The sequence below is a fragment of the Harmonia axyridis genome, chromosome 1 (assembly GCF_914767665.1).
Source record: "Harmonia axyridis chromosome 1, icHarAxyr1.1, whole genome shotgun sequence".
NCBI classification, from domain to species: Eukaryota; Metazoa; Arthropoda; class Insecta; order Coleoptera; family Coccinellidae; genus Harmonia; species Harmonia axyridis.
The window spans coordinates 51,056,377-51,084,336 of NC_059501.1; the positions used below are offsets into that span (position 1 = coordinate 51,056,377).

Here is a 27,960-nt window from a genome sequence, read left to right on the forward strand (position 1 = left end):
GCATTGTATGAGAAACATTTTTGAAATTCAGTAGGAACTGCAGAAGAAAATTATCGTCTAATATTGATCGAATGAAACGCACTTCTAGGGATGAGCCTTCCATAAAGTCATGAAGGCACTAGGTCTGAAATTCACTTGTCTGTCTATATACATTCTTCCGAGATGGAACAATACAAAATATCATCAACTTCAGATGGATAGATGTAATATCAGTGTTAGCAGAGGCAATGTGAACAGGGCATCATAAATTTCAATGTATGATACAAGAGCACAGATCACAATCTCAGCAAAAACTCTGTCTCCCCGTATAGGTGCAATGATTGTTTAGTGTATTTGTTCACAGAATAAGCTGACATATTTATATTGAAGGGCTTTCTATTCTTCTAAAAAAACCTTTCTCCATCCTTCCTCTTCACCATCGGTTGATGACTTTATAATTAAACTGAAAACAAAAAAGAACAGAACCAGAAAGGAAGAATAAATGTTAGTTTCCATTATATTGATTTGAAGACCCATTCTAAAAATGAATCTGTAACTGAATGGATAGCTTGGAAACCACCAAGAAATTTATAAATTTGACAAGTATTGGCCATGTGGTCAATAGTTTTTTCTAGACCACACTCACATAGTGGGCTTTCAATAGAATGTCGTTTGAAGAGCATTATATTGCAATGATCATGACCATGACCAGTCCTAAGTCGATTTAAAATACACCAAATTTTTCCATGAAGATTTCTCGGAAAGATCAACGATTAGACTTTTGTTGAATACATTCCGAACGCCAAATTTCCTTGTCACTTTCATTAGATTGAAGGAAGGTATTAATCCTTCGTTTGCGTGACTTTATCTGGCAGTTCTAGTATCTGAGAGGTAATATACAATTGGAAATAAGTTCGAGTAGAAATGACATTTTTCTCAAGATTTCTTTGCTGGACGTGACTACGAATATGGAGCGGAAGTATATGTGATAGTACTGGTCCAATGTGAAGGTGTAGATCTAATAATTCCACTGATATTTCTCATAGCTGTGCATCGATTTTATGAACATCAGCCCTATAGAACCGAATAGAACAACAGTATTCAGCAGCAGAAAAAAACAAGGCCTCAGCTGCTGAAGAGTGCTGGCATCAGCAACCCATGAAGAACTAGCTAATTTTTGAAGGATATTATCCTCGAATTCAATGACGTGAAAAACGTGAATTTTTCAAGTGAACCTCGAAATTCAAAGAAGAATCAATTTTAACTCTAAGATATTTGGTAGTATAATTATGAGTCAAGACGGAATTATTGAAAGTTACTTTAAATTTTTCTTGAATATTCAAATGAAAACAAGAAATTCTGTTTTATATGGATTAGGGCATAACCGCCACTGAAGAAAATAGTTTTCCATAACTTTTAGATCTTCATTTAAAGTATTTTCAATAATTCCGAATTCAGTATGAAGAAACAAAAGAGCAATATCATAGGCATAGATGAATTTCTCAGATAGGTAATTTGTGAGTTATTCGTCTTATGTGATTGGTGGCTGATGAAATGTGCGGTACGCGTAGCAAGAGGTGGCACTGAAAGAATCTTCTGGTGAACAAAATTAAGACTTTGATCAAAAAGACGTTGTTTTAAATTTTGGCCATTACTAGCTGAGTTTGTGACAAACTGCGACCTAATAACTACAGTTTTTCTCTTTCTAGACCTGTAACTAGCGGTGTGACTCAGGAACAGTTATGAATCCTCTACTCTTCTTGGTCTACACTGACGATTTACTCCGAAGTTTGAGGTAACCTTGCTTACAATTTGCTAACGACACGAAACTTTTTCACTACTCTATGATTATGAACTGCTCCAGGTGGACCTGAATATTTTCTCAAACTGGCCGAGTAATTGGTTTCTTTCACTGAACCTTGAGAAGTAAGTAGTACTTCACATTGTCAAGCAGAACCGAAGCAAAACTACTTTCAATTGACGTTTGCCTTTGATACACAACAACCTACTTTTCTTGATTATATGCATTCACCATTAGGCTTAGATCAACCACTCATGTTATAATGATTAGTAAATTGAAGAAATGTAGTTTTAGAAATTTCGTAGTATTTTGATTCAATTAAGGTAGGGATGACATAATTAATTATTGTAACTTTCCTTCAATCAAATTTATATTGTGTTGATCGACCATCGCATGTATGGCTCTCTGACCAGCATCACATTGCCAGTCGAAAAATCTTTTGTATCGCAGATGTTGTGATTACAATATGTTGTATGAAAATAACTTATTGAAACATAAAGCTAATATATCAGAAGTTCCAACAGAATGATAATCAACAATAACATATCACATTTCATACAAAATCATTATCGATATTGCAATACACATATGATCTGACCTAATCTAAGTTCTCTACTCGTTCCTAATTTGGTGCAACCAATTCAAATTTCCAAATCTTATTCGGATGTATTTCAGCAACATACAAGCTCGAACCATTAGGGCAAACTGCTATAGCATGAGGTAGTCCAAAACCCTGAAATAATACGGATTTTTTTCAACAGAATGGAATAAAGTTATGAATGTGAAGGCAACATTTTTTCTGGTAAGAAATTAAATACCTACAAGCTACAAGTCTGGATGAAATGGAGGAAGTTACCGTGAACGAATGATTAAGTCACATAATTTCTTGAATGTTGTTTGTATCGATAGAAGGTCATAAAATATCGAATTAAACCTCATTTAAAAACATTTAATGTATTCGGTCCTAACTTGATGGAAGCTGAAAAGGGATTCTCCAAATGCATTTCTTACATTAAACATCTTCACATCTGAAAGGAAACGAGGAAGTGAAAGGGTCACTATGTATTCCAAGGTTTTCAGATCGATGAGTGGTCAACATTATCAGCATTCGAATATTGCAAATAATGGTAATGCATAGATGATGGTACAAGATCTTCATGTTCCGGCAATTTTTCTTACTTTTTCTAAAGAACTTGTCTAACTTTGATTGTCTATATCTCCATAAGTATTAAGTCAAAAATTTTTTCCATCTGACAAATTTTACCAAATTAAATGTTCTACAAACAAAACTTGTGAAGCGGTATGGAGTTTTCATTTGTATTGCCTTCATATCTTATAACTCACCTCTGGTGGAGACCATCTGTCAATAATTTCCTCAGTTTCTGGATCAATTGTGAGTCCCTCAATATTTATCAATGATGAAGTCGGTCCATTGATAGCATATATCCAATTACCTTAATTTCAAAATAAAATTAATTTTTATTATATACGATCTTCTCAAGATGTTGCAATTGAGATAATGCTGTACCTATTTTATTATTTTAGAATGCAATTGTGGAAATAACAGAGGTCGATAATATCAAGCAACAACTTACTACAATTATTATTCGACATATTATATGATCTTTAAAATTAGACTGAACGAATTTAATTCACTACCGGAACAAAAAATATTCCTATATCTATTAGTTTGTTCGGTTTGCCGTAATGAAAATGAATATAACCTAGAATGAATCCCTTAAAAGTATCATCAATTCAGAAAGAATACATTCGAATAATCAGTTATAATATCACAAGAGCATAGACAATATGCGATTATACACCGATTCACGAGTCGTAGTTCGCGAAACATCACGAGAGCGCAGCTCGAGTGGCAAATACGAGCCGCAAATACACGAGTGAGAAAGACTTTTCCTGCAACTGCTATGGAAAGTAGCTTATTTTTCATAGCTTACACAATTTTAAAACTATGTATTGTTCATATTGTGAGAAATATTATTCCCCTCGGCACTTTGCCCACACCTCACTTGGTAGACCAATGTATGGCTTTCGATATGTCGTTTCTATGGAAACGCATAGATTCTGTCAACGAAGGTCATTCTGAATTGAATCAGATACATTACTTGAATTATTTAAATTTGTGCAGTTGTAAAAATGTATAGTGTGCAGCATGCGGAGAAAGTCCTTTTCTCACTCGTACGTTTGCGTGCTTCCACACTCGTGAGAAAAGTTGTACTTTCCCTACTTGTTGCACAATACAACTACACAAATTTAAATATTTCAAGTAATGTACCTAATTCAATTCGAAATTGCCTTCGTTGATAGTATCTGTTCCTTTCTTGCGTTTCGATAGAAACGACTCAAAATCCCAATTTCATTGGTCCACCAAGCGAGGTGTGGGCAAAGTGAGCAATACATAATTTTGCAATTGAATAAGCTATGAAGAATACGGTACTATCCATAGCAGTTGTAGGAAAAAAAAATTGTCACAACAGAATTCTACAATATGATTACTGTTTTTTAAACCTTGTTTCCCTATTTATGTAATCTGTAAAAGCATTAATCTGAAATTTGTTCATGCCCGAGTACTGAATAGGTATAAATGAATAAAAATACAATAAACAGCTGTTCGCTTATTTTTAAATACATAAAAATGTAGTATTATTTGCGCAGAACTATTCATCTGAAGATGAATTTGAAATATTGGGTATTCCTTTTCAATTTATATAGGAACACTAGGAATTATACACGAAATTAACTCACCTTTTGCTGACACATCATAGACCTTTCCCATGTCTGGTTTTTGTATTATAAGGGGAGGATATTTTTTTCCTTGTAAGTTATACAGGCCTGCTCTAGGACATACAACTCTCATATTCTCTCGGTCAGCAATACATATCCTATCAAGGGATTCTATGAGTGTTATCCCATGAGGAATTTGGAGGGGTAAGAATTCTGGAACAACACAAATTTCGATTCAAGCAGTTCCTTCATAATTCATGAATGTTCGAATAACAGGAAAATAAAATGAGACATCCTATTTGATACGACTAATAAGTTGATAATATATCCATATGCAACTAGGCTGTTGTCGAGTATATTCCATTAATAGTACTGTGTCTCAGGGCCGTCGCTAGGGGGTAGGCAGGGTAGGCGATCGCCTAGGGCGCCAAAAGTCTATGGCGTCATTTCAAGCTTGAACAACAAAAATCACATGTGCAGAAATTCAAAGTACCGAATGAAGTTCAATTCGGTCAGCTACAACAGGAAAGAATACCAACTATTTTGATTAACATAAAAAACCAACAAAGCTATCGCATTATGCAATTTACTCATAAATATCCAGATGTCGCGTAATCCCCTCATAGTGCTGTTTACAATTTTGGTTTTCGGTTTGCTAAACATTGCCGAATTTTATTGCCTTATGGACGGCTTATGGACTATTTTTTAATTTTCTGATAGGAATGATGATTCCTCAGAATAGAATGCAAAATATACGAGAAACGATTCTATTTCACCATTTCCAACTTATCCTTCTTAAGAAATATAAGAAGCTTTTTAGTTCATACCTCATTGCATTAAATAATAATATTTTTCAATGTGCGAAGTGAATTTTTTGATTTGCCTTTTGATCTAAGAACTTCAAATTAGGTTAAAGAAGATAAGCTTTATAATGTTTTATTTTCCATTAATCTTGTCTGCACTGGAAAATACCTCTAATACCAAAAGAAAGCGTTAGAAAGATGAGATTTGGTACTACAAAAACTCTCTGACCGTTTCGTGATAAGTTGACTCAAATATGGACACTAGCAAAAAGAAAATACGAAATATCATTCACAGTTCTTTTTTCAATAAAGGCAAAAATACAAGCCAGGCGACTGAAAATGTAAATAGTGTTTATGGTTTTGATACTATAATATATCCAATCTCACATAATTGTGGTTTCGTCGATTCCGTTCCGGTAATTTCGATATCAAAGATGCACCACGCACTGGCAGACCAATTGTCGAAAATATCGATAAAATCATGAACATTTTCGAGTTCTGTTTCGATTGCTCAAGAGCTTAAGAGTGCATAATAAATCGTTGGGAACACTATTGGAATGAGGCTGATCTTAAGAATATGCTAGATGTATGGGCACCACACGAGTTAACGCGAACAACCACATGCACCAAATTTTCACTGCGAATCACTGCTGAATCGCAACAAAATTGCCTCATTTTCGAAACGCTTGGTGACTGATGAGAATCATTTACGACAACGTCAAGTAAAAACGGTCGTGGTCGAAACGCGGAGGGCCGTCGGAAACGGCCAGGAAAATTTTGCTGTGTGTTTAGTGGTATTGGCAGGCAATTATCTACGAAAGAGCTGCTTCCCTAAGGCACCCCTGTTAACTCGGGACTGTAGTTATCGCACAAAACAGCGCATATTTGAACTAAACTGAATCATTCTAACTATGTAAATCTACATATATTTATGAAATAGGTGAAATTTTGTGAACTTGTTTTTGTCCTACAAACATTTTGGAAACTGAATTTGATATAATTCACTAAAATCCATCTTTCTATAAGAAAAAAAACTTGACTCAGTAGGTATCAACAAAATTATTCCGCTATTTTGCTAATCTATATGAGCCGTGACTTTCTATGCAGCTATCCCCCCCCCAAACATCGCCTGGATCCGCCCTTGCTGCCTTGTGCATCATCATGTCATCTACATCTTTTCCAATTCAACTTCAGAAAGCGTAAAGTGTGATTGAGAGACCCGAATTGAATTTCAGAAGGTAGAAATTGTTATTCAGAATTGGAAGTTATTATTCAGAATAGTGAATTTGAAATTCGGAAAAAAAAACTTTATATTCAGAAAGAAAAATTACATTGGAATTCGGATTTGCTAATTAGGTATTCTGGAATACGAAATTGTAATTCAGAATTGGTTACATATACTTCAGAATAGCCTTATCTATGTTATACCAATGTTGTATATTGTACTGGTACTGGAAATTGAATTGATAACTTCTGAAATACAATTTTCCTTTTCTGTAATATAAGGCTGTTTCTGAATAACAACTTTATGTTTCTGAATTCCTACTTCCTAATCTGAATTTCAATTTCGTTTTTCTTAAATTATATCACCTATCCTCAAATCCAATTTTTCTTTTCTGAATTATACTTTCCAATTCTGTAATACACGTTCCCCTTTCTGAAATTGAACATTGATTTTCGGAACTTCAATCGAAAAAGATGTAGTTAGAGAGCAGCCTCTATTTCATCTTGCATCCTGTTGTGGTCTCCATTCGAGAATTTTGCTTGTCCATTTGTTATTCTGACAACTTGGCCTGACCAGTTTTACTGGAGTGTAGCTGTTATATATCGCCTGCGTTTGCTAGCTTTGTTCTGCTGCGTATGTCCTTGTTCGGTATCTTGTTTTCCAATGATAGTCTCAACATCGATCTCTCCATGGCCTAATGTGTTATTCCTCTTTTGCTTGCCTTTTTTAGAGTTGAAGTTTCTGTGTCATAGGTTTAAACTGGTGAGGAGCCTTCAAAACATATTGATAGTATTGACTCGAAGATATAATTCACTTTCCCAAATCTTATCTCGAGAAATATGTACCGGGTTTTTCACCATAATTTGACCCCCCTTTTAACTTTGTTACTGAAAGAGGTACAAAAAAATGTTTCCTACAAAAGTTGCACGAAATCGACTAGTATTTTTCAAAATGATTTCAAAAAATGAAATATATACAGAGTGAGCAACATATTGATTGCAACTTCATTTTTTCAAATGAAACACCCTGTATATTTTTCTATATTTGACTAGCTCTTTTCCCCCTGATTTCGAATATATAAATATGTTTGGCCTATCTCTCTTATTCTGAGTACCACAGAGTTTCAAATTTTAAGAACCACCTGGCAAGCTGACAAGCAATCAGTTTTCAAGTGGAAAGCTGCGATAATTCAAAATGCCCCTTTTTGAGTTATCTCGTTCTTAACGATATATGACATAAGTTTTTCACTATAAATTGGAACTCCAAAAAGGCCATTTCGTGTTATCGCAGCCTACCACTTGAAAACTTATTACTAAGAATGCTAGGTAGTTCTTAAAATTTGAAACTCTGTGGTACTCAGAATAAGAAAGATAGACCAAACATATGTTATATGTATATTGGAAGTCAGAGGAACAAGAGCTAGTCAAATTGAGAAAAATATACAAAGTATTCCATTTGAAAAAATGAAGTTGCAATCAGTATGTTGCCCACTCTATATATATTTCATTTTTTGAAATCGTTTTAGAAAACACTAGTCGATTTCGTGAAACTTTTGATGAAAACATTTTTTTGTATCTCGTTTTGTAACAAAGTTAAAGGGGAGGTCAAATTATGGCGAAAAACCCGGTACTTTATGTCCTAGGTATTTGCACACATCGTCTCTTCAATTTCTGTATCATCCAGAAATACACCACGACTGATTACAAGGTTTAAAAATTTTAAAGCTTTTATCTTTGTTTTGGAAAGATTAATCTTTGGACCCACTAGCTGAACAACCATGTTCATTCTTTGGAGCATCACAATAACCATGATGATTTCTAACCTCCGAAACGAAGAAAGCACACGAAGAAGAATAATTCACTTCTGGTCATAATCAATATAAGCGTTTCCGGAAGTAAGGTGTAACTTATATTGAGCTTAATGCGTAAGTATTACTACCTACTTCTGTAGACTAGTGGTGAGAGTGAAGGGATTGCAACCGAGACGATTAAAGTTCAAACTCTGATACATTCATACAAACTCTGAAAAAGTATGGTGCTTACAAGTCCAGACAGACCAAGTTTGGCAAAAGGTTCTTTTCAGAACTAAACAATCAGTCCTTCTCAGGACCAACACCCTGAAGACCGCAGACGAATGCTTGCCGAAACGTCGGAAACAACCAACCGCACAGATGATGGAAACAGCCCAATAAACTATCTAACATACAATCCATCATCGATATCAAGAGAACAATTATCTAGATGAATGTGAGATAAGCTATCAATGCGATCTACAAAAGATAAAGATCCTTTGGCAGCCTAACGCAAATGAAGAATTGAATCATTAACTTAAGAGGGAATACCTACCACCACGTGACTGCTCAGTTCAAAACGAAGTTATAGATTTTTCCTCTTACAGCTCTTGCTTTTATGATGTTTTCATAATTTCTTCAAACTAGAATCTAACATTGCAGAATTGATACAAAATAAGTGATGTTCGATTTACAAAGCTCTGACACGTTTTCAAAATATTCGTCAAAAAAACCCACCAAAAATCATTACTAAAATTATAATATTGTGAAAAAACTAATAGACCGTCGTACAGTGTGTTGCCCTCTACTTATATGTTTCGTAAAGAGAAAAAAGTTTCTTGTTCAATCGGGGTTCTTCATAAAACGCGGTTGTTCTTTATAATAGTTTGGACACGGATAGCATATGAGTATTTAAGAGAACGTTGAGACTTTACTTTTTGGCCAAACAATAGTAGGTGCCCGATGAAATTCAGTTTTGAATTGTAAGTTTTAATTTTGGCAGACTTTGAGGATTTGCGTTGGAGTTGGGAAAATTTTGTGAGATTTGTAAATTTCTTGGTCATGTTTTTTTCAATTAAAAATTTGTAATGAAGTTAGGTGTGAAGTTAGCTTTAAGCGCCAAAATTGATCGTAGTGATACTGGATCCCAACCATTGTAAGATGAAGAATTCGAAGGCCTGTACCATCAGATGCTCTGTCTCTCTGATATATATTGTCTAATGCTTTCACCATCTGGATGTATAATCATCATTCAAACTAGGTATGTGATGTTTTCAAGCTAGTAGAACAATTCCAACGTTCCGTAGCTTTGAATTTTTTACTTCGTTTACTTAAGTATATGAAAAGAAAATCTCTCGATTAATCTTTTATCAATTCGATGAATTTGACCCCATTATAGAATTTATGCAACATACATTTTCAATTTTCAGTGGAATATAGAGCACGAAGAAGCTTTTACTACAGCTCGTTCATTCAACAGCGTTTTCCTAATTTACTCAAAATTGATAATTAGTTCACACTACCAAATTATAAAATATATCTTACCATCTCTACTAGGTATTATCTTCAATAACTTTCCAAGAGCATTATATTTCAGTACTCTACTATTGCAGTATCCATCTGCCAAAAAAATTTCCCCTGTGGTGGCTATAGCAAATGATGTTGGCATGCATAAGTGATTTTCGTCGGAACCTGGTGTGAATTTTTCTCCAAATACTAGCGTAGGTTGAAGTTCTCCTGGTTTAAACTGAAAAAAATTAAGTATAAAAATGTTTTGTAATTATTTATTTATGCCTGATTATTACAATAGAAACCTGAGTTATGTAATTAAAATTCCAATAGTTTCTCACATATAATCGTATTTAAAGTTACGAACGAAAAAATTTGTTTTTAGATATTTTTTTCAATTATTGGATATGGTCCACTCACTGATTGGACAAAAAAGTGTTTCAATATTTTTCATTTAGACAATGCATGATGAAATTTAGGATATGATTTATTTAAAGTTTATGGTCTATCTATCTTCATCAATTTTCAGATTTTCTTCGTGTTTTTGTTTGATGTCATGAATAGGAGTATAGGACATTTTATTCTTAAAATTATTCAAGGAATTTTTCATTTTTCTTCGTACCTCCAATTTAGAAACAACCGAATTTTCGGAACAATCGAATCAAAAAATGCCATCATTTCGAGTAATTTCTGGTTTAAACTTCGTTATCAAAACCTTTCTCATATTGCAAAAAAAAATTGTAAACGTTGTCTTAAATAAAAAGTTTTTCAATCACTCCACTTTCCCCAGGAGCCTAACCTAACCTAACCCCCCCTCCAAGAAAAAAAAAGATATATGCCCTCGACTCAACCCTAAAGAAACTCCTCTCAATAAATTCACGTACATAGTAATTTTAGGCTCTATTCAGGCTAATTCATTACTCTATTACGAAATAGTTTGCTCTTCAATTTAACGAGATATCATGATTTCTACTAGATTTTTCACGAACTAGCAGTACTTAATGCAGATCTAATTTACATGTAAAATCTGATTGCACCATAACATTTTAGGCACACTTTTGAAAACACTGCCAACTTTCTTGATTTACGTTTTAAAAAAAATCCTAGCTAACAGAAGTTAGCTTTACCGTTGAGATAGTAGAGCCCAACCATTGAGAAACTCCTCAGAATAAATTCATTTTCATAGTAATTCTATAATATACTAAGGCTAATTTATTATATTATCACGAAATACAATCTTCTTTGCGAGCTGCTGGTTCGGTGGAGATAATTCTTTTCTTGTTTGAATCTTCGAAATAGAAATATATTTCAAAGTGATTTTATATATCTGCTGATATTCTTCCTCTCTTTTCAATTTTGAGCTGTCTGAATCAACCAGGCGCAGTACATTCTATACGCATAAGAATCTGTGCTCGAACTAGAGCACGAGGGCTCTCTTCTCCTCTCTCACTACTATTCGGTAATAACCAGCGTAGGTACTGTATGGCAATAAAAATTAGTTCAAATGTGTTCAAGTTGAAATAAATCTCGCATCCTAAACGATTTTTAATTCTTACTTCAGAAGAGAATTTTTTCGTTTCAATTACTAAAGAAGCCGATAACTAACGTTATGAATTAAAGTTCAAATATCGGTCTCAGGAACACAAAAAATGAACAAGTTTCACTCCATTCTTTCACAATGTTTCGGCCTTTAGTATGCCTTCTTCAGGTGTCAGAATAATAAAAACTTGAATATTTTCATCTACAGAAAATATTCATTCAAACATCGAAGAAAACGAGTTCCACTGAACCTAAGCATTGATTTTTGTTTTTTCCGGGGTCATGACACATCGCACATAAAATAAGTAATAAAAACTTGAATATTTTCATCTACAGAAAACAGTCATTCAAAAATCAAAGAAAACGAGTCCCACTGAACATAAGCATTGATGTTTGTTGGTTTTGTCGGGATCATGACACATCGCACATAAAACAAGAATATTTCTTATTTTATGTGCGATGTGTCGTGGCCCCGGAAAAATCAAACATCAATGCTTAGGTTTAGTGGAACTCGTTTTCTTTGATTTTTGAATGTCTATTTTCTGTAGATGAAAATATTCAAGATTTTAATTATTCTAAAACATAAAGAAGGCCAACTAAAGGCCGAAACGTTGTGAAAGAATGGGGTGAAACTTGTTCATTTTTTGTGTTCTTGAGACCGATATTTCACAACTTTAATTATTACTTGGAACGAGATTTTTCTATCAATAACGTTATAAACTTTGAAATTGTTTTTCGAAATTGTGAATTGTAGTGATAAAAAATGGAGAATGATGAAGGCGACGCCGTCCAAACAACATAATACACCATGTTGCAGATGATGGAGAATCAGGCTCAACTAATTACAACTCAAAATGATGGAAGTTTGACCAATCTTGGCAACAAGACGAACGACGAAATAATTCGAATATAATCGAAACAGGTATGTCCGAAAAAGTAGTTGTTTTAAAAGCCGGTCATGCATTGAAAGGGTGTACAATAAAATTTTACCTTTAGCAAAAATTTGGTCAGGATTTTCTGAAGATTTAGAGATTGAATTTTCTGAAAAGGAAAAGCAGCGACTAGATTCAAAGCTCATATGGCCATTAATAGTTCAAAATTCAGTTCTTTTGCCTTGATTTCGAATCGTCACTGAGAAATCCTTCAGAAAAATTTCTCAATCAACACCGATCCAGAAATAATATGATCAGGATTTGACGAGCTGTTTATTATCTGAGTAGACCAAAATACTGTTTCTGTGTAATTTTCCAGGTATCTTACAGTCAATAAAAGATTGACAGAAGAGCGATCTGTTCTGTGGGGAGATATTGAATATACAACTTCAGGAGGAACGGCTCTCAGTTCAAGATGATATGGTTCACTGGCAGGCTAGAAGAACTGAACCAGCAAGTTACTATTGTATTGTTTATCAATAGCAATTGAAAATGATGAAATTGTACCACAATAAGCTTCCCATGTTTATTGGATTTTACGTTCTATCCTTGTTTCATTGAGGTTGTTATTTTTTATGTTATAATTGTAATGTTATGTTCATTCCAATCGATATGTTGCCAAGGCACTTAAAAGTCTATAATCAGTTTTACTAGAAATTACTAGAAATATAGTTAGGCTTAGGTATAATATATCCAAAGTCACTTGAACTTGTCCATAACAACGCTTGGCCTTAGATGTGCCTTTGATGTGGAAACCGCGATCCGCTAAATACCGGGGTTTATTTGAAAGTATTGTTAGGCAATAAATTCACTGGCCCCAAAGGAATTTCTGGAAACTTGGACAACCCTTGTGTAATCGAAATATTCAGCTTCCTCCAAGTGACTTTGGATATACTATACCTCTGAGCAATTTTATGATAACTTATTGATAACTTAACAATGACACGTAAGACTCGGACGGGAGCCCTATAGTGAGGCTTACCTCTGAGCATTGTTACGAATTATGAATTTGTCAGTTATCGATGAGAGATTGACATGTAAAACCGAGACGGTAATCCATAGTGTGGCTTATCTATGAGCAAAATCTCAGTTTTAGTTCAGTTTAGCTTAGGTTTTAGTTGTTGCCACAATGATATTCAATTGTGGAAAATTTTAAGTGCCTTGTTTTAGTAATCTGCAAGCATGAAGAGGTGATGGTTTTTTTTTGTATTGCCCTTTTTTTCATCGAGTATCGACTATACACCGCAGGAATGAGCTGGCGCTTCAAACATAGCCATGCTTCACAGAAAATCGAATGCTTACATTATCTTTATTCGATTGTAATAACGTTATTCAAAAAAATGCTATTATCCACTTGACAAATTGAACGAGGTTGTACCATAACCAGTATGGCCATGTTAGAAATCCATAATATTCTAATTTCTGTAGAGCTCCAGTATCCAATACTGAGGCCATAGTGCCAACTGTGCTCAAGTTCGAATGAATTTTGCATCTTAGACTATTTTCGTAAGTAATTGCCCAAGTGCATCAAAATTACCGATAATTTGCATGATAGCGTGTTTTCATGAAAACTGCATGAGTTCATTTTCATTTTTAGAGAAAGCTCTTTCTCCAAAAATGAAAATGACCGAATGCAGTTTTTCAAAGAAAACAAGCTGAAATGCGAAATTATCCGGTCATTTTGATGCACGAGTGTAAATCGGGGGAATATTTCCCGAATAAACTGTTAACTTGTCAAAGTGACATAGATTCCATAGATTCGAACTGTGTAAGATGCATAGAAACTATGCATCTATGAACAGAACAATTATCGCAGTGCTATTTCGCTTCCTACAATGCAATTATCGCTGTAATTTTCGATAATTGCATTCCATTTACATAGAATTTTCGACAGGAGGGAAATATTCGCTGTAATTTTCGATAATTGCATTACATTTGCATAGAATTTTCGACAGGAGGGAAATATTCACTTCTAATATACACTTTTATTTCTTTAAAAATGCTGAATTGGTCTATCCTGCAGTTGGATATCTCATGTCAGTTCTACCAGTTTATCAATTATCTTTTTCATTATTTTTGAAAGGGTATTACACAATCGATAGATTTTTTCAATTTAACTTATTCTGAACACTGTGATATCTGACTGGACCTCAACTACCTTTCTTTTTCGTTAGTTTAGCTTTGAACTAACCTTAAATCCCTGATGCATGGCAACATCAGTGATCCACAGATTATCATATTTATCTATAGTTATACCATGTGGCATGTAAAACAGATTATCTCCCCATCGTCCTAATACTTTTCCAGATTTTGGGTCCAGTGTAAGAACTGTGGCTTCTCGAATGGGTCCTTCATTTATATGTTGGAAATGAGATGTGGAGTTGAATGTGCTGAAGAATATATAGGTATATTAAAAAAACTCGAAAATTAATATTCGTGAAAAATCATTTTATTTCTTAAAAAATTTAACGGATTAGAATCAGAATGCACCAATGAAATTTCAAATTGGATCGAACAAAGTTGCCATTTTGGCTACCACCTTTTACCTCTAATCCCGAATTTCACAGCAGGTTCCTACTAGGTACTTCAATGAATTTCTGAGAGAGCTTTCCGTTGCATAGTTCTATTTCTAATATTATTATTTTCTGAAAAATAGTCATTTTACATTCTTTCACTGTATTCAATCTTTTTGAAGTTATACAATAAGTAGCTACTTATTCATATAATATAGCAGTTAGGCGCTGACATTTGAGATCATAGAATTTAGCACACAGCAGATATGAAATCGAGCCATAAAAAACAAATATTTTCAATAGAAACCGAAAATTTTGAACATATAGGTACCTATAGCGAAATATTCGAAACATTTTTCAGAAATGCTCCGTAACTCTAGAATGAAGCAAGATATTCACGATCAACTTGATCAACCTGATATCTTATTATATCGATTTTTTCGATATAAAAAGATATTAGATGCTTTCAACGAGCTATCAATTTGGGATACGATGTAATAGGCTTTGTACTTCATTAGGAATTGGCAGTCCTATTAGAACTAATATCTATATTTTGAAAAAGTGTCATACTACTAGTACCAAATAGAGGCCATCCTGGAGAACGAACGCTGGATTCGTAATTCACTGCGATTTTTTTCATTCTCTTCTAAGAAAGTCAAAAGTTTGCAAAGTTGAATGACTTTCACAGCAATTTTGCTCATTGATATATTATTATTTATTATGTAACTTGTGTGCGAAAAGTCGTTTGAAAACCATGGTTTATATACTATATATTTAGGAAATAATTTCAACTCTTTTACTCACTATTGATCGAATACCCTATCGACCCTATGAAAAATAACTGGTTGATTCGCTGAATTAACTGATACTCCTGACACTTGACCCAATTTCAAATCTTCTTGTGGCCATCCTTTAACTGCTCTCGGGACATCTGGACGATTATCTATAACTCTAGTCTGAAATGAAAAACATAAAATATACTTATCATGTAGGTACCAGTTACCAGTAAAATAGTTGACTCACTGTTTTTTTCTCAAAAAATTCATAGAATTTGTTTTATATCATTTCGAAAATTGAGAAATTTTTCAATCGTATCTCAATTACTTATTTCACCGACGAATTTCAACGTTTTATCACTATCATGGAATTATCAATTTTGTGAAACACTCCTTTGATCTAATTGTCAATTATCGCTTTCTTATGTGATAATATTCCCGTTCATTGATATTTTGAATTTTCAAATAGAAAAACACGAGTATGTATATTTCTTTTAAAGAACTCTAAATGACTTGTTTTTTATTTCATCATCAGAATGTAAGAATTTCAAGAATTTTTTAATTCTTCATTGGAATAATTGAGATACGATTGTTAAACCTTTCAAATTTCAAAGTGATATAAAACAGTGAGTTTATTCTAAAGTGCAATATCAAGGTTTCTTCCAAAAATTGGAATAATCGATCGAGCCATTTTCGCACAGAATCAAAATGAATCTGCCCTGAAGAACCCGGTGAAAAAGGTAGTGTCTTACACTCCTAAACGAATATCGAACAATATTTAATTTTAGCAGCAATGTATCATAGCCTCCTACTTACATAATAACACAAAATCTACAGAAAAAATTGTTGTTCAAGCAGTAGGAAAAGAGACTTATATTTTTGTATGGAGATTTATGAAGATTCTGAAGACTTATTCATGAAAAACAATTATCTTAGAATCCATATCACAAAAAGCATTTGGAATGAGTTGAAGCGAGGAGATTTTAAACGTTTGTTGGTTCATGCGTCAATTGCACTCTTGGAGACCATAGAACTGTATATAGGTAGGTATATGGTTTCTAAGGGCAAAATTAGCACTTGAATGACAAACGCTCAAAAGCTGCAGAATTCTTTTGCTTTCTGCATTTTTTGTTGATATTTTGCTTAAATTTTCTGTTGACCCTATCAACACGAAATTTCAATAAAACTAGTTATTCTTATTTTATATTTACTTGCATATTTTCAAGTCAGTGGAATCTGCTGTAACAGAAATATGAGGTTTTTTTGATATTCTGCTTGAGAATTCAAAAGTTCTGAACAGGCTATCAGCCTATCAACACAAAATTTTGCACCCAGATCAGATATTTTTGGACGGAAATATTATTTATTAATTTTTCAATATACATCTTGAATTTTCATTGCTTCAGATTATAAGATCGGCTCGAAATTCTACAGTCATTAAAACTAATATTTCATATCGACAACCAAAAGCTCAACTACATCGGTTCTATAGTCACCACATTATCGATATTTTTCTATACTATTTTTGAATTTTCCAAGGTTTTGAACAGTCCATTTACATTTCACAACCAAATGTTCATCTCCCTTGTCGACATATGCCCAGTAATGAATTAACAACAGCATTTGAGAACCAAACAACCCTGCAAATTTCAAGTTTCTTATTCATTTCGTTCGGGAGTCGGAGGAAGACTTTCAAATTGAATTTGACCACGAATTCGTCACCAATGAATCGAACTACGATGCTACGATCTGTTCAGGAAACGAGCGCTCAAAAAGTACAGTGCATCCCATTTTGGGTGAGACTGCCAGGTTTCTCGCTTGTTATTTAAGATAGAGCCTTGCGGTTTTCACGTTCCTGTCCTACTTTTTCGTGAAACTCAAGTTGGTCTAATCAGATTTTGCATAACTGTTTCCGTTCAAGAGATACAGGGCGATTTTGGAAATTGATACTTTTCGGACCCCTCCTTTATCTCCGAAGTTATTAGAAATGATGCTGAGGTAAAAACTGCGTCTGAATCAGAATTCTGCATAGAATCCAGTGGCGAACTCAATTTTTTTTTTCGGGGTATGGTTTTGAAGATTCAACACAAACCTATATTTTTTTCAATGGAACACCCTATATATCATTACTTCGTTGAATTTGTTATCTTTTCCCTTCAAAATGATATATATATATATATATATATATATATATATATATATATATATATATATATATATATATATATATATATATATATATATATATATGACTAACGTTGAGTTCCAAGACATTTTGTACATATGGATAGGTTGTATACATCCGATAATAATAATCATATATATATATATATATATATATATATATATATATATATATATATATAATAATAATAATAGTTTATTGATCCTTTTAGACAAACAAGGTATGTATAGGACAAGTCACAAATGCAAAAATAATAACAATTCAGACATTTTCTAAGCTATCATTATAGTACTCATTAACACTATGAAAACACTTCTTGAGAAGTAAAGACTTAACAACTTTCTTAAATTTAAACAAATTGAGCGACTTAATGTTACTAGGTAGATGGTTAAATAACTTAATACACTGGTACTTAGGTGACATTTCAAATTTTGATGTCTTATGTTTGGGAATTGACAATATTTTCTTATTCCTAGTGTTATGGGAATGAAAGCTTGACAATTTTACAAAACTTTCCTCATTTTCCTTCGCAAAAACCAAACATCTCAATATGAAAATGGAAGCCAGTGTCAATATCCTATTTTCTAAGAAAACTGGTCTACAAGAGGATCGTGGAGATACGTTGAATATCATACGTAAAATTCTTTTTTGTATAATAAATACTCTATCAGTTTCTGTTGAATTACCCCATACCATGATATTATACGATAGGTGACTAAATACTAAACTATAATATACATTCATAAGTGAGCACAAGGGAAGTAGATACCTGACTCGACTTAAAGCATAATAAGAACTGTACAGCTTTTTACATACTTCATCAACGTGTGAATTCCACTTTAAGTGCCTATCGATGTAGATACCTAGGAACTTCGTGCAGTTCTTTGATGCAATAATAGAATCTGAATGTAGAATTACAAGGGTACTATCATTATTCGAAATCGAGAAGTAAACGCATTCAGTCTTGTTCACATTTATCATGATAGCATTAACATAGCACCATTCAACGAAGCAATGAACCAATAAATCGCACAACCCCTGTAGCTCCTCCAAAGTATCCGCAGTAACGGCTAATGAAAAATCATCAGCAAACAAGATTGCTCTTAGTATCTTAATCAGATCTGGACAAGTTTTAGACTTATTAATAAACAATCTCAACAAATTCTCAGGCAGATCGTTGATAAATATCAAAAACAAGAGCGGTCCCAAGACAGAGCCCTGAGGCACACCTAACTTCAAATTATGTTTACTGGATGAAGAATCTTGAACTCTGACGGATGCAACTCTGCCCTCAAGATAACTTCGAATCCAGTCATGAAATACTCCCCTAAATCCAAGATTGTAACATTTGTCTAATATGAATTGAAAGGAGATACTATCAAATGCTTTAGAAAGATCAAAAAATAATCCGGCAACATATGAGCCATTATCGAGGCAGTCGTATACAAATTCAACAAATTCCAAAACTCCAGTTTGAGTTGAGCGACCTGATCTGAAACCGTGCTGCGCAGAGGTAAGAAGTTGAAACTTATCAAGGAATTTCATCATTCTATTGAACACTAATCGTTCAAATAGTTTGGAAAGACAACTGAGAACAGAAATAGGTCTATAATTACTAATATCATATACATCACCTTTTTTATGAACTGGAATAATAGTGGCCTTTTTGAGGAGATCAGGAAAAACTCCTGTGGTAACCGACATGTTAACCAAATAGGCAAAATGTCGACTGATATCAAGACCTATCAACTTCAAGATTCGCGCAGAAACAAAATCAACACCTGAGTCATTCTTAAGAGATTTCAATACGTCAGCTACCTCATGATCCATAACTGGATGAAAGAAAAAGTTATTATTCAGCATACATGAAGTAGTACATGAAGTGGACAATGAATTATTATAGTAACGGTTGAGGCTTATCTCCGCAACCGTTGTAAAATGGTTGGCAAACATCTCAGCTACAGTTTTGGCCTCATCGAACAAGACACCTTCAACAACAAGCTCTATGGTTCTTTGATCATTGCTTTTTCGTCCGGTCACAGTATTGACCAGATTCCACACTGTTCTATTTTTATTAGTAGATTTATCAATAAGATTACGGTGGAAATCTAATTTAGCATTTCTTAACAGATTATTATAAGAATGTTTGGCTGTTTTATACAAATAATAGGTAGATTCACTCCTGATATTGATATGTAACCAGTGAAGATTTTTCAGGTCTCGTTTCGCCGAGATAATTTCTGGAGAAGTGAATTTTTTGAGAACATTGGCATTGTTGACATATCTTTTGATAGGACAACAAGTTTCAAAAGAACTTTGAATCAAATTAACAAACACTTCAAAGCATTCATCAACATGTGGATATTTATACATTTCCTGGAAATCACAATTTGAAATACAATATTCAAAATCCTTCAGATTTTGGGGACAAAGGTCTCTAACTAACTTCGATACATCATGATTTTTTAGGGGCAAATTTATTTGAAACTCGAGTGTAATAGCCCGATGATCACTAATATGAGGTTCGTAAACTTTAACATTACAATCAACTAAATTTGCATTTGTTAAAACATAGTCAACTTTGGAGATTGATGTGTGGCCAGTGACATCCGTAAAGACCCTGGTTGGATCATTTGAGGAAACATTCATATTGAAACAATTCATTAAATCAACGAACAACTTACGATTTGCGGAATCAATTTTCAAAAAATCGACATTCAAATCTCCACACACAAAAATTACATCAGCTGAAGTGATGCAATAATTGAGAGCAACCGAAATCCTGTCCAGAAAAATCTCGAAATCTCCAGAACCAGGACGATAAACACTTATGATGGCTATTTTAACATCACATGCAACCACTAGAATTCCACTAATTTCACACTCCATTTCTTCGGAAAAACGCGATACACTTAGATTCCTCACAGATAAACCAGCTCTAATGTAGACCATGGATCCTCCGTGAGCTCTCGAGGGGCGGCAGTAGTAATCTGCTAGGATGTAACCAGGAAGAGTCATAGTTTTTACACTATAGGGATTACACCAGTGCTCAGCAAGACTTAAGACATCAGGTTTTTCATCAGTTAAAAATAATTCAAGTGCATCCAATTTATTTGAGACGCACTGTACATTCAGTTGTGTGATTTTCAATTTTTCCTTAGTAACAGCAGGCAGACCAGATGTTGTGTTATTTATGAAACAGGGTTCTTCATAGGTTTCGGCTGAAAAAAAACGGTGGACACTAGCCCTTTTTAGCCAATTGGATGCGTTCATAGCTTTTTCATAATCTGAGCTAGGCAAAAGAACTTTAAACGACGAGTAACTCTCAGGATATCTTGAAACAAGTTTCTCACATTTGACATTAGAGAAATTTTTACTTAGAAAACTTTGGAGATCATCGGCCGTAATTTCGGGTTTAAGATTAGAAACATGGAATGGCCTGAATTTTTCAATTCCTTCAACGAGAGAATCCATTGAACTACATCCAATGATCTGTATTTTATTAGGTTTTTTATTCATCTTCCTTCGGGTGACAACATTCCACTCAGATTCAGATTTCTTCTTCACATCTACCATTGGGGAAACGACTACAGCTTCGTTATATATATTGTCTCCAGATAACAGTCGTACTATAAATATCGTGAATCTATTAAGGGAATTCGACTGATAAGAAGGATTTCGGTTTTACTCTTTATGAATAAAGAGTAAAACCGAAATCCTTCGAATTTCCCTTAATAGATTCACGATATATATATATATATATATATATATATATATATATATATATATATATATATATATATATATATATATATATGAATTCATGGAGTTTGCTTCTTGATTATGATTTATTGAGAATAATCGTATCATCGGCATAGCTGCAATTCTTCCTAGATATTATATTATAGAAAAGGTCATTAGTATATAATGAGTAGAGGATTGGGCCCAGTATATATCCTTGAGGAACCCTACATTCTTTTTTTTTAGATCAGATCTAGAGTTATTCCAGTTTACTGATTGATATATTTCCATTAGATAAGAGTGAAACAGCCGATTTGTCATTCCTCAATAAAAGTCAAGTTTTTCCAAGACAGACATTATCAAAAGCCCTGCTTAAGGCCACAGACACTATTTCTACCTCCTCAGTTTCGAGAACGTCTATCATTGCAGTAATTGTTGATTTATGCTGCCTGAAGCCGTATTGGTCTGTATGCAGTAGTGATTTTCTCTCCAAAAATTTCACAAGACGTTCCCTGAGTGCTTAATCGAAAACCTTTGATTAAACCGGGAGTACTGAAGTTTAGTTACTGCCTTAACATTTTCACTCACAATGATAGGTCAGTAGGTTTAGTATATTCGTTGATTAGTTTGAAGACATAAAATTTTTCTATTATATTCTCTATTAAAGTTCGTTTTTAACTCTTGATGTGTATTGCATAATCTCAAAACTAATCAAAAATTTTCAGGAGTAAGCAAACCTCTTTGGAAAACTTCTAACGAAAGAAAATTGATTCAGGCGAATCTTCGAATTATTCGTGTTTGAATACAACAGCTGGCACTTCGACAGGTGAATATAAATCTCAAAAAGTGTCTGTAAATTCAAAATATATTGAAAACGAATAATCAATTTTTTTTTTCCCCAAAGGCTTATGTCTGGAATATTAAACTGATAGAAATTGGCGTTTTTACTTTTTTTTTTATTATTACTCAAAAACCAACACATGAGCCCCAGCGAAAGTTGTAGCAATTTTACGATTTCAACAAATATAGGTACATTATATCTCTAAAACGAAAGGTCGAAAAAACATTTTTCTGCTTTGAATCAGTATAGCGATATTCTACTAGAACAAACTTTTGGATTTTAAGTCACTTTTCACCCTATACATAGATCGAACAGGAAGACCCTATACAGAAGGATAATTATTATTTTTCAAACCATTTTTCAGAAAAAAAACAAAAAATCAACCTTTTGATCGAACAAGCCGTTCTGTGGAATTCTCTACTTTTTGTAGTTCATCAAGTCAATAAACCTCCCTCGAATTGTGTAATATAATTGAACGCAAATTTTAATACCTTTCAAGTACACGAAAAAATCCTACTCAAATACATATTCAATTTTATCATTGAGTGCAATTTTTCCTTCATCCATTTGACAAATTTCTCATCTTGACAACTTGATTTCAGCGTACATATGAAAACAATTAAAACACTAATCCAGGAATGAAAACTATATAAATTAATGAATAATTTTCAAATTCAGCGAATGCTATTCAACATTTACTATTGCTGATGTCAAGAATCCAAAAAATGAAAACTCACCTTTTCATTGTTGGAACTGGTCAAAAAAATGATAACAATAACTACGAACGATATGACTATAGCCGCTAACACGAATGGATGTTTCATTTCCATAGCACATTTCACCAATTTTGTTGTTACCGAGAAAACCTAAACAAAACTACACTGCCTGCATCAACCGAGAGTTGCTCAAAACACTTTCCAATGAACTGGTAACCGGATGAGAAAATACCGGTAAACACGAGACAAACAATAGTCGGATAAACGTAGGCTGTCAGGTTGAAAAATTGGATGAACGTCGAATGCAATGTGTTTTTGCTCAATGTGGCTTTGATAGATTTAAAATCAGAATAAATAGATATTTGAAAAGCTCAGTGTTTTATGTGGATCTATTTCCTTCTGTATTATTAGACAAAGGGACTATAAAAGCCAAATTTCAGGTGAGGTTAACGACCACACTAGAAATCGTCAGTCCGGTTTTTGATGAGTACCTACACCAGCGGCGTAGACACACTCTCGTACCTACATCCTTGGAACTAATATCAATAAGATTTATGATAACAGATAGGTATTAATTGTTTTCATCTTGAGGTGACCAAATTCAATAACTACTATCTCGTTACATAATATGATTCCAACAGATGATCCATTTCCGTGATCTAACTGCGATGTTGGTTTTCCCCTTACTTTGTAATTTCCATTATAATAAACCTATTTCAATTTTCCCAAATTTTGGTGAACATGTAGAATACGTATATGACCTTGAGACCCTCGAAAGACGTCCAATTTTCTACATCAAATTGGTAGCTACGTTGCCAGATTGAAAAAAGCATTTATTTATTCGTTATTATTAGGGTAAGCTCAGCAGAGGACTTGTGTAATGATGATAAAGTACTACCAATCACTTTGTTTGTAGAGCTTACGAAGAAAAGAACTGAGCAAAGAAAACCTTTACCTCTGCCAACAAGTGATCCGTCTAATTCACAAAAAAAGATCCATAATTACATTTGACTTAGAAAATTATATACGTGAATCAAAAATCATGTTGATATATGTTTTTAACCACTCCATTTGGAATTCTGTCCGTGGCCAATGCATTTCCATGAACATCTTGACTGCAGGATGAATTTTTTGAAGCATTAACAGTCGTATTCAGACTCAGAATAAATATTTGGACATAAAGATATTATTATAACTGAGAATTAGTGAAATATTTTTACTCTACTTCAATAACGTGATTAATTTTTCGATCTGGCAACGTAGCTGCCATTTTGGCGTAGCTGATTCGAGGGTCTCAAGGTCAATACCTATTCTACATGTTTATCCAAATTTTTTCAAAGTGTATGACGGTCGACGGACAAATGCATTTTTCTTTTTCAAATGTTGGATTCCGCTAGTTATAAACCGTATGAAATTTTCAGTAGAGGAAGATTGGCAGAAACATATCACCTAGAAAGATTTCAAGGTTAAACATTGAAACTAAATCAGTCTAGACTGTCTAGAGCTTCTATTAGACTGTACTCCATGTATTTCTTGATAGTGTTGCATCATATTGCTGAACTGTAATTCTCGGTAAAAAGTGTAAGGAAATTCATTCTGCAACAATTCGTTGTTTCTGTGGCGACTCTTTGCTAACTCGAAAAATGGCTCCTACGTTACGAAAGTATCGGCAAAACATCGTTGCTTGGGACTTAAATCCAACCGGCCTTCGACCAAGTCACTACGAATCGCTGTTGAGGTGTGTATGGCAGGGACCACTGAGAAAATGTAACTACGTCAGATAAATTTCAAGCAACGCTTCATTAAACCATCTGTTGGAATACTATTGTATTCATCTGTCAACCGTCATACAAAAAACTTATCATTATCTATGAAGTATCATCAAAATTCTCATGAATTCTCTACTATAAGCTGATTTTCTCTTAGATGTGCCTACCGCATGTGGTACTTATAAACTTTTTTGTGAATGTCGCAATTTATTTTGGAAGTATATTTAATATGAATATATTTTTTGGTTCGCCATATTGTAGGTATATTTCGTTCGTAGTAGAAACGCTGCTCCGCTTACTTTTAAAATACATACCAACATACCTACTTATAAGAAATACGAAATATTCAAAAGTGATTTAAAATCTCAAATAAATTGTTCTTTTCAATTAGTAGAGCCTGAAGATGATCTGTAGGAGATCGAAACATGTAGTCATTTTAATTAAACCTATTTTTTACTTATTGTAACTTCAACATGAGATGATGGATTACGATTTGCAGAAAAGTGAACAGAACTTTAATAACTTTCCATACACTAACAATAACAGTTAAAAGCTTTTGGTTAGGAATGTTAGGGAATAATAATTCTGTAGATGTGACAAAGGAGTTGAAAAATTTCAACAATATGAATTGAAATATCTAACGAACCGAAATATTCACTCGTTATCGTTTGGGAAAAAACGATAACAAATAGAAGCCATTATTTGGAAATTTGTTCCTCAGTGGCGGAGTGATGAAATCTTCTTCAATTAAAGTCGACTGAACTATCTAAATTTTTTATTTCTGATGTGCTGCGAAAAGATGAAATACAACTATTCCAAAAGGCACGGGAAGCTCCTATATGAAGAGGGCTAAGGTATTAATTTTTCACAATAACAAGAAATGTCTTGTTCTAGACGAAAAACACTTGAAAGGGAATATCACCACGTGACTTCTAAACGAAATTATAGATTTTAATGGGGTTTCACATAATTCCTTCAGGCAATAATCTAAATTGTAGAATGACAATAATTTTAAATAGCGAATAAAAAAAAATTTGGTGACTTATCGTTTTCCGCAAAAGAATTGATTATATGCTCTATGTACAAAGCACTTATATTTTTGATATAAAAGTGAGAAAAAACCTACAAAAAGCATTACAAAAGATGTAAAACTACTATTTCGTGAAGAAATAATCGACCGTCGTACAGTGCTGCATTCTACTCATAGGTTTGCTTCGTAAAGAGAAAGAAGATAAAGTGGATGTACAACTTCTTGCACCGTACAAAGTTTGCTCATCGCAGGAACCCTAGAGGACGAAAGAATCGAAAGAATGGGTACCTAATGTTTGACTGATACGCGAAAAGTCACGTGATGATAATCCCTTTTAAGTTTTTCAACTAATAAACTACTTAACAGTGGATTGGAAAAAAAAATATTTTTTTTTGTTGTCGAACCGTTGTTCAAGTAACTCTTAAAACTTTTTTATATATCGCATCTGTGTTTTACTTTCTCTTTTTATTTTTTGGTTCATTATCATTTTTAATTTGCAATACTTAGTCCCTGAGAATTTCAAAACTATTGTGGGTATTACAAGATGTATTATGTCACTGAAATATAAGTATGTCTTGTATCTACAGCGTGCCAAACAAGTAACGCAACAAGTTCATAATTCTTGTATAAATAATAATTAAGGATAATCCTCGTAGTCCGGGAGCCAGTAACAGATTTACACGACCAAGTTCCTTTCCAACGGTAATAAGTAGAATGCATCAGATAATAGTAATAGCCTCGTGAACGTCAGCTACGACTCCTCTGGGGGGGGACAGCGGTGGCAGGGTGTTAAAGTTTGGGAAAAAAAATTAAAAATCGGATATTTGTCAGACACTCAGACAATAAGAAATTTTTGTGAATATTTTTTATTGTTTGAGCGTTCAACAAATGTTCTTTTTGAATTCAATTGAATGCCATCTGATTTTTGAAAGCGTGATTTTACACAACGGCAGTTTTGGTACTCTCATTGATCATTATAATGGAAAAATTCAAAAAATTAATTTTGTAGAATTTCAGGGATAGTCTTTGCTTTGTACTCGATTATCTCCAAAATGGTACATTTTATGTAAAAATGTAAAAGACCTCTTTTTTCACTAAAGCTCTGTTGTCTTTTTGTCTTCTAGCCTTTTTGTTGTTTCGGAGTTGGTTTCTGACGTCTAGTTTTTAGTTTCCCACAAAACTGTTTCAGCTATTGTTGCTGCACAGTATATGATAATATAACTAATGATTACTATTATTTTTGTTCTAGCTCAGAATACACAAAAGGATTACCGAATTATCTAAAGCTTGGTACGAAAATCAACAAATTCATGACTATTTTTCATCATGACAAAAAATTTCATTTATTTGATGGACTACATATCACAAGATTTATTTTGAATTACTCAATCTTTTTTCTTGAGTTGAATTAACTCATACAGAAGCCAATTATGGTATTGAATAGATAATTATTCTACGAAAATTCGTTCAGTTCAATTGATGTTGAAATAACACATCTTCAGTAAATAGTACCTAATCTTTTCATCTTAGCTCAAATGCTATGCTTATTTTGAAATCTTGAACATCTAAACGAGAGGAAGTATCATTGGTTGCGTGCATAGCAAATGTATAATCCTGTCCGTATAGATCCCAGATTGATAGGAAAACTAATATTTATTCAACACTACAACTGAATTGACTTATGCTATCAAGCCGTCATTTATGAGTAATCAGTGGTTACTTACTGTCAAAGCCAAGAGTTGTTTCACTTCATCGTAAAGCTCCTGCTCTCCCACATTGAGTCTGGACGACCATGCTCCAGAGAAAAACCCATAACTCACTAAAAAGACTAGAAAATGGAAGAAACTGGACATGATTCCCATCCAAACTTCAAAACTGCGATTCTGTTATCGGCATGGAAAATCCATTCAGTTCCTCCCATTCTGTGGACGATCAATACAGTTCTTACATGAATCGCAGTTAGATGGCATGTTGGTCCCCTCCTCAGTCGTTGGGTTTTCCGTATACGAATTTCCACTAATGGAATTCGTAATCAAAGCCAGGTTTATACCACACAAATCGAATTAATGT

The 27,960-nt window shown here is 33.6% G+C and overlaps 1 protein-coding gene across 2 annotated transcripts; it reads right to left on the reverse strand.

Annotated features, from left to right (window-relative positions):
- Positions 1-2,132: 2,132 nt before the first annotated feature.
- LOC123682711 (peptidyl-alpha-hydroxyglycine alpha-amidating lyase 2-like) lies at positions 2,133-27,839 on the reverse strand. Of its 2 annotated transcripts, none has more exons than XM_045621473.1 (7): positions 27,615-27,839; positions 15,637-15,788; positions 14,511-14,709; positions 9,885-10,086; positions 4,544-4,735; positions 3,125-3,234; positions 2,133-2,513 (listed from the first exon to the last, which is right to left on the reverse strand). In XM_045621473.1, exons 1-7 carry the CDS (start codon positions 27,750-27,752, stop codon positions 2,403-2,405), a joined length of 1,104 nt encoding a protein of 367 aa, XP_045477429.1. In that variant the 5' UTR covers positions 27,753-27,839; the 3' UTR covers positions 2,133-2,402. The 2 variants fall into 2 exon arrangements, with proteins under 2 accessions (XP_045477429.1, XP_045477435.1); XM_045621479.1 differs by lacking the exon at positions 27,615-27,839 and adding an exon at positions 23,113-23,559.
- Positions 27,840-27,960: the final 121 nt, after the last annotated feature.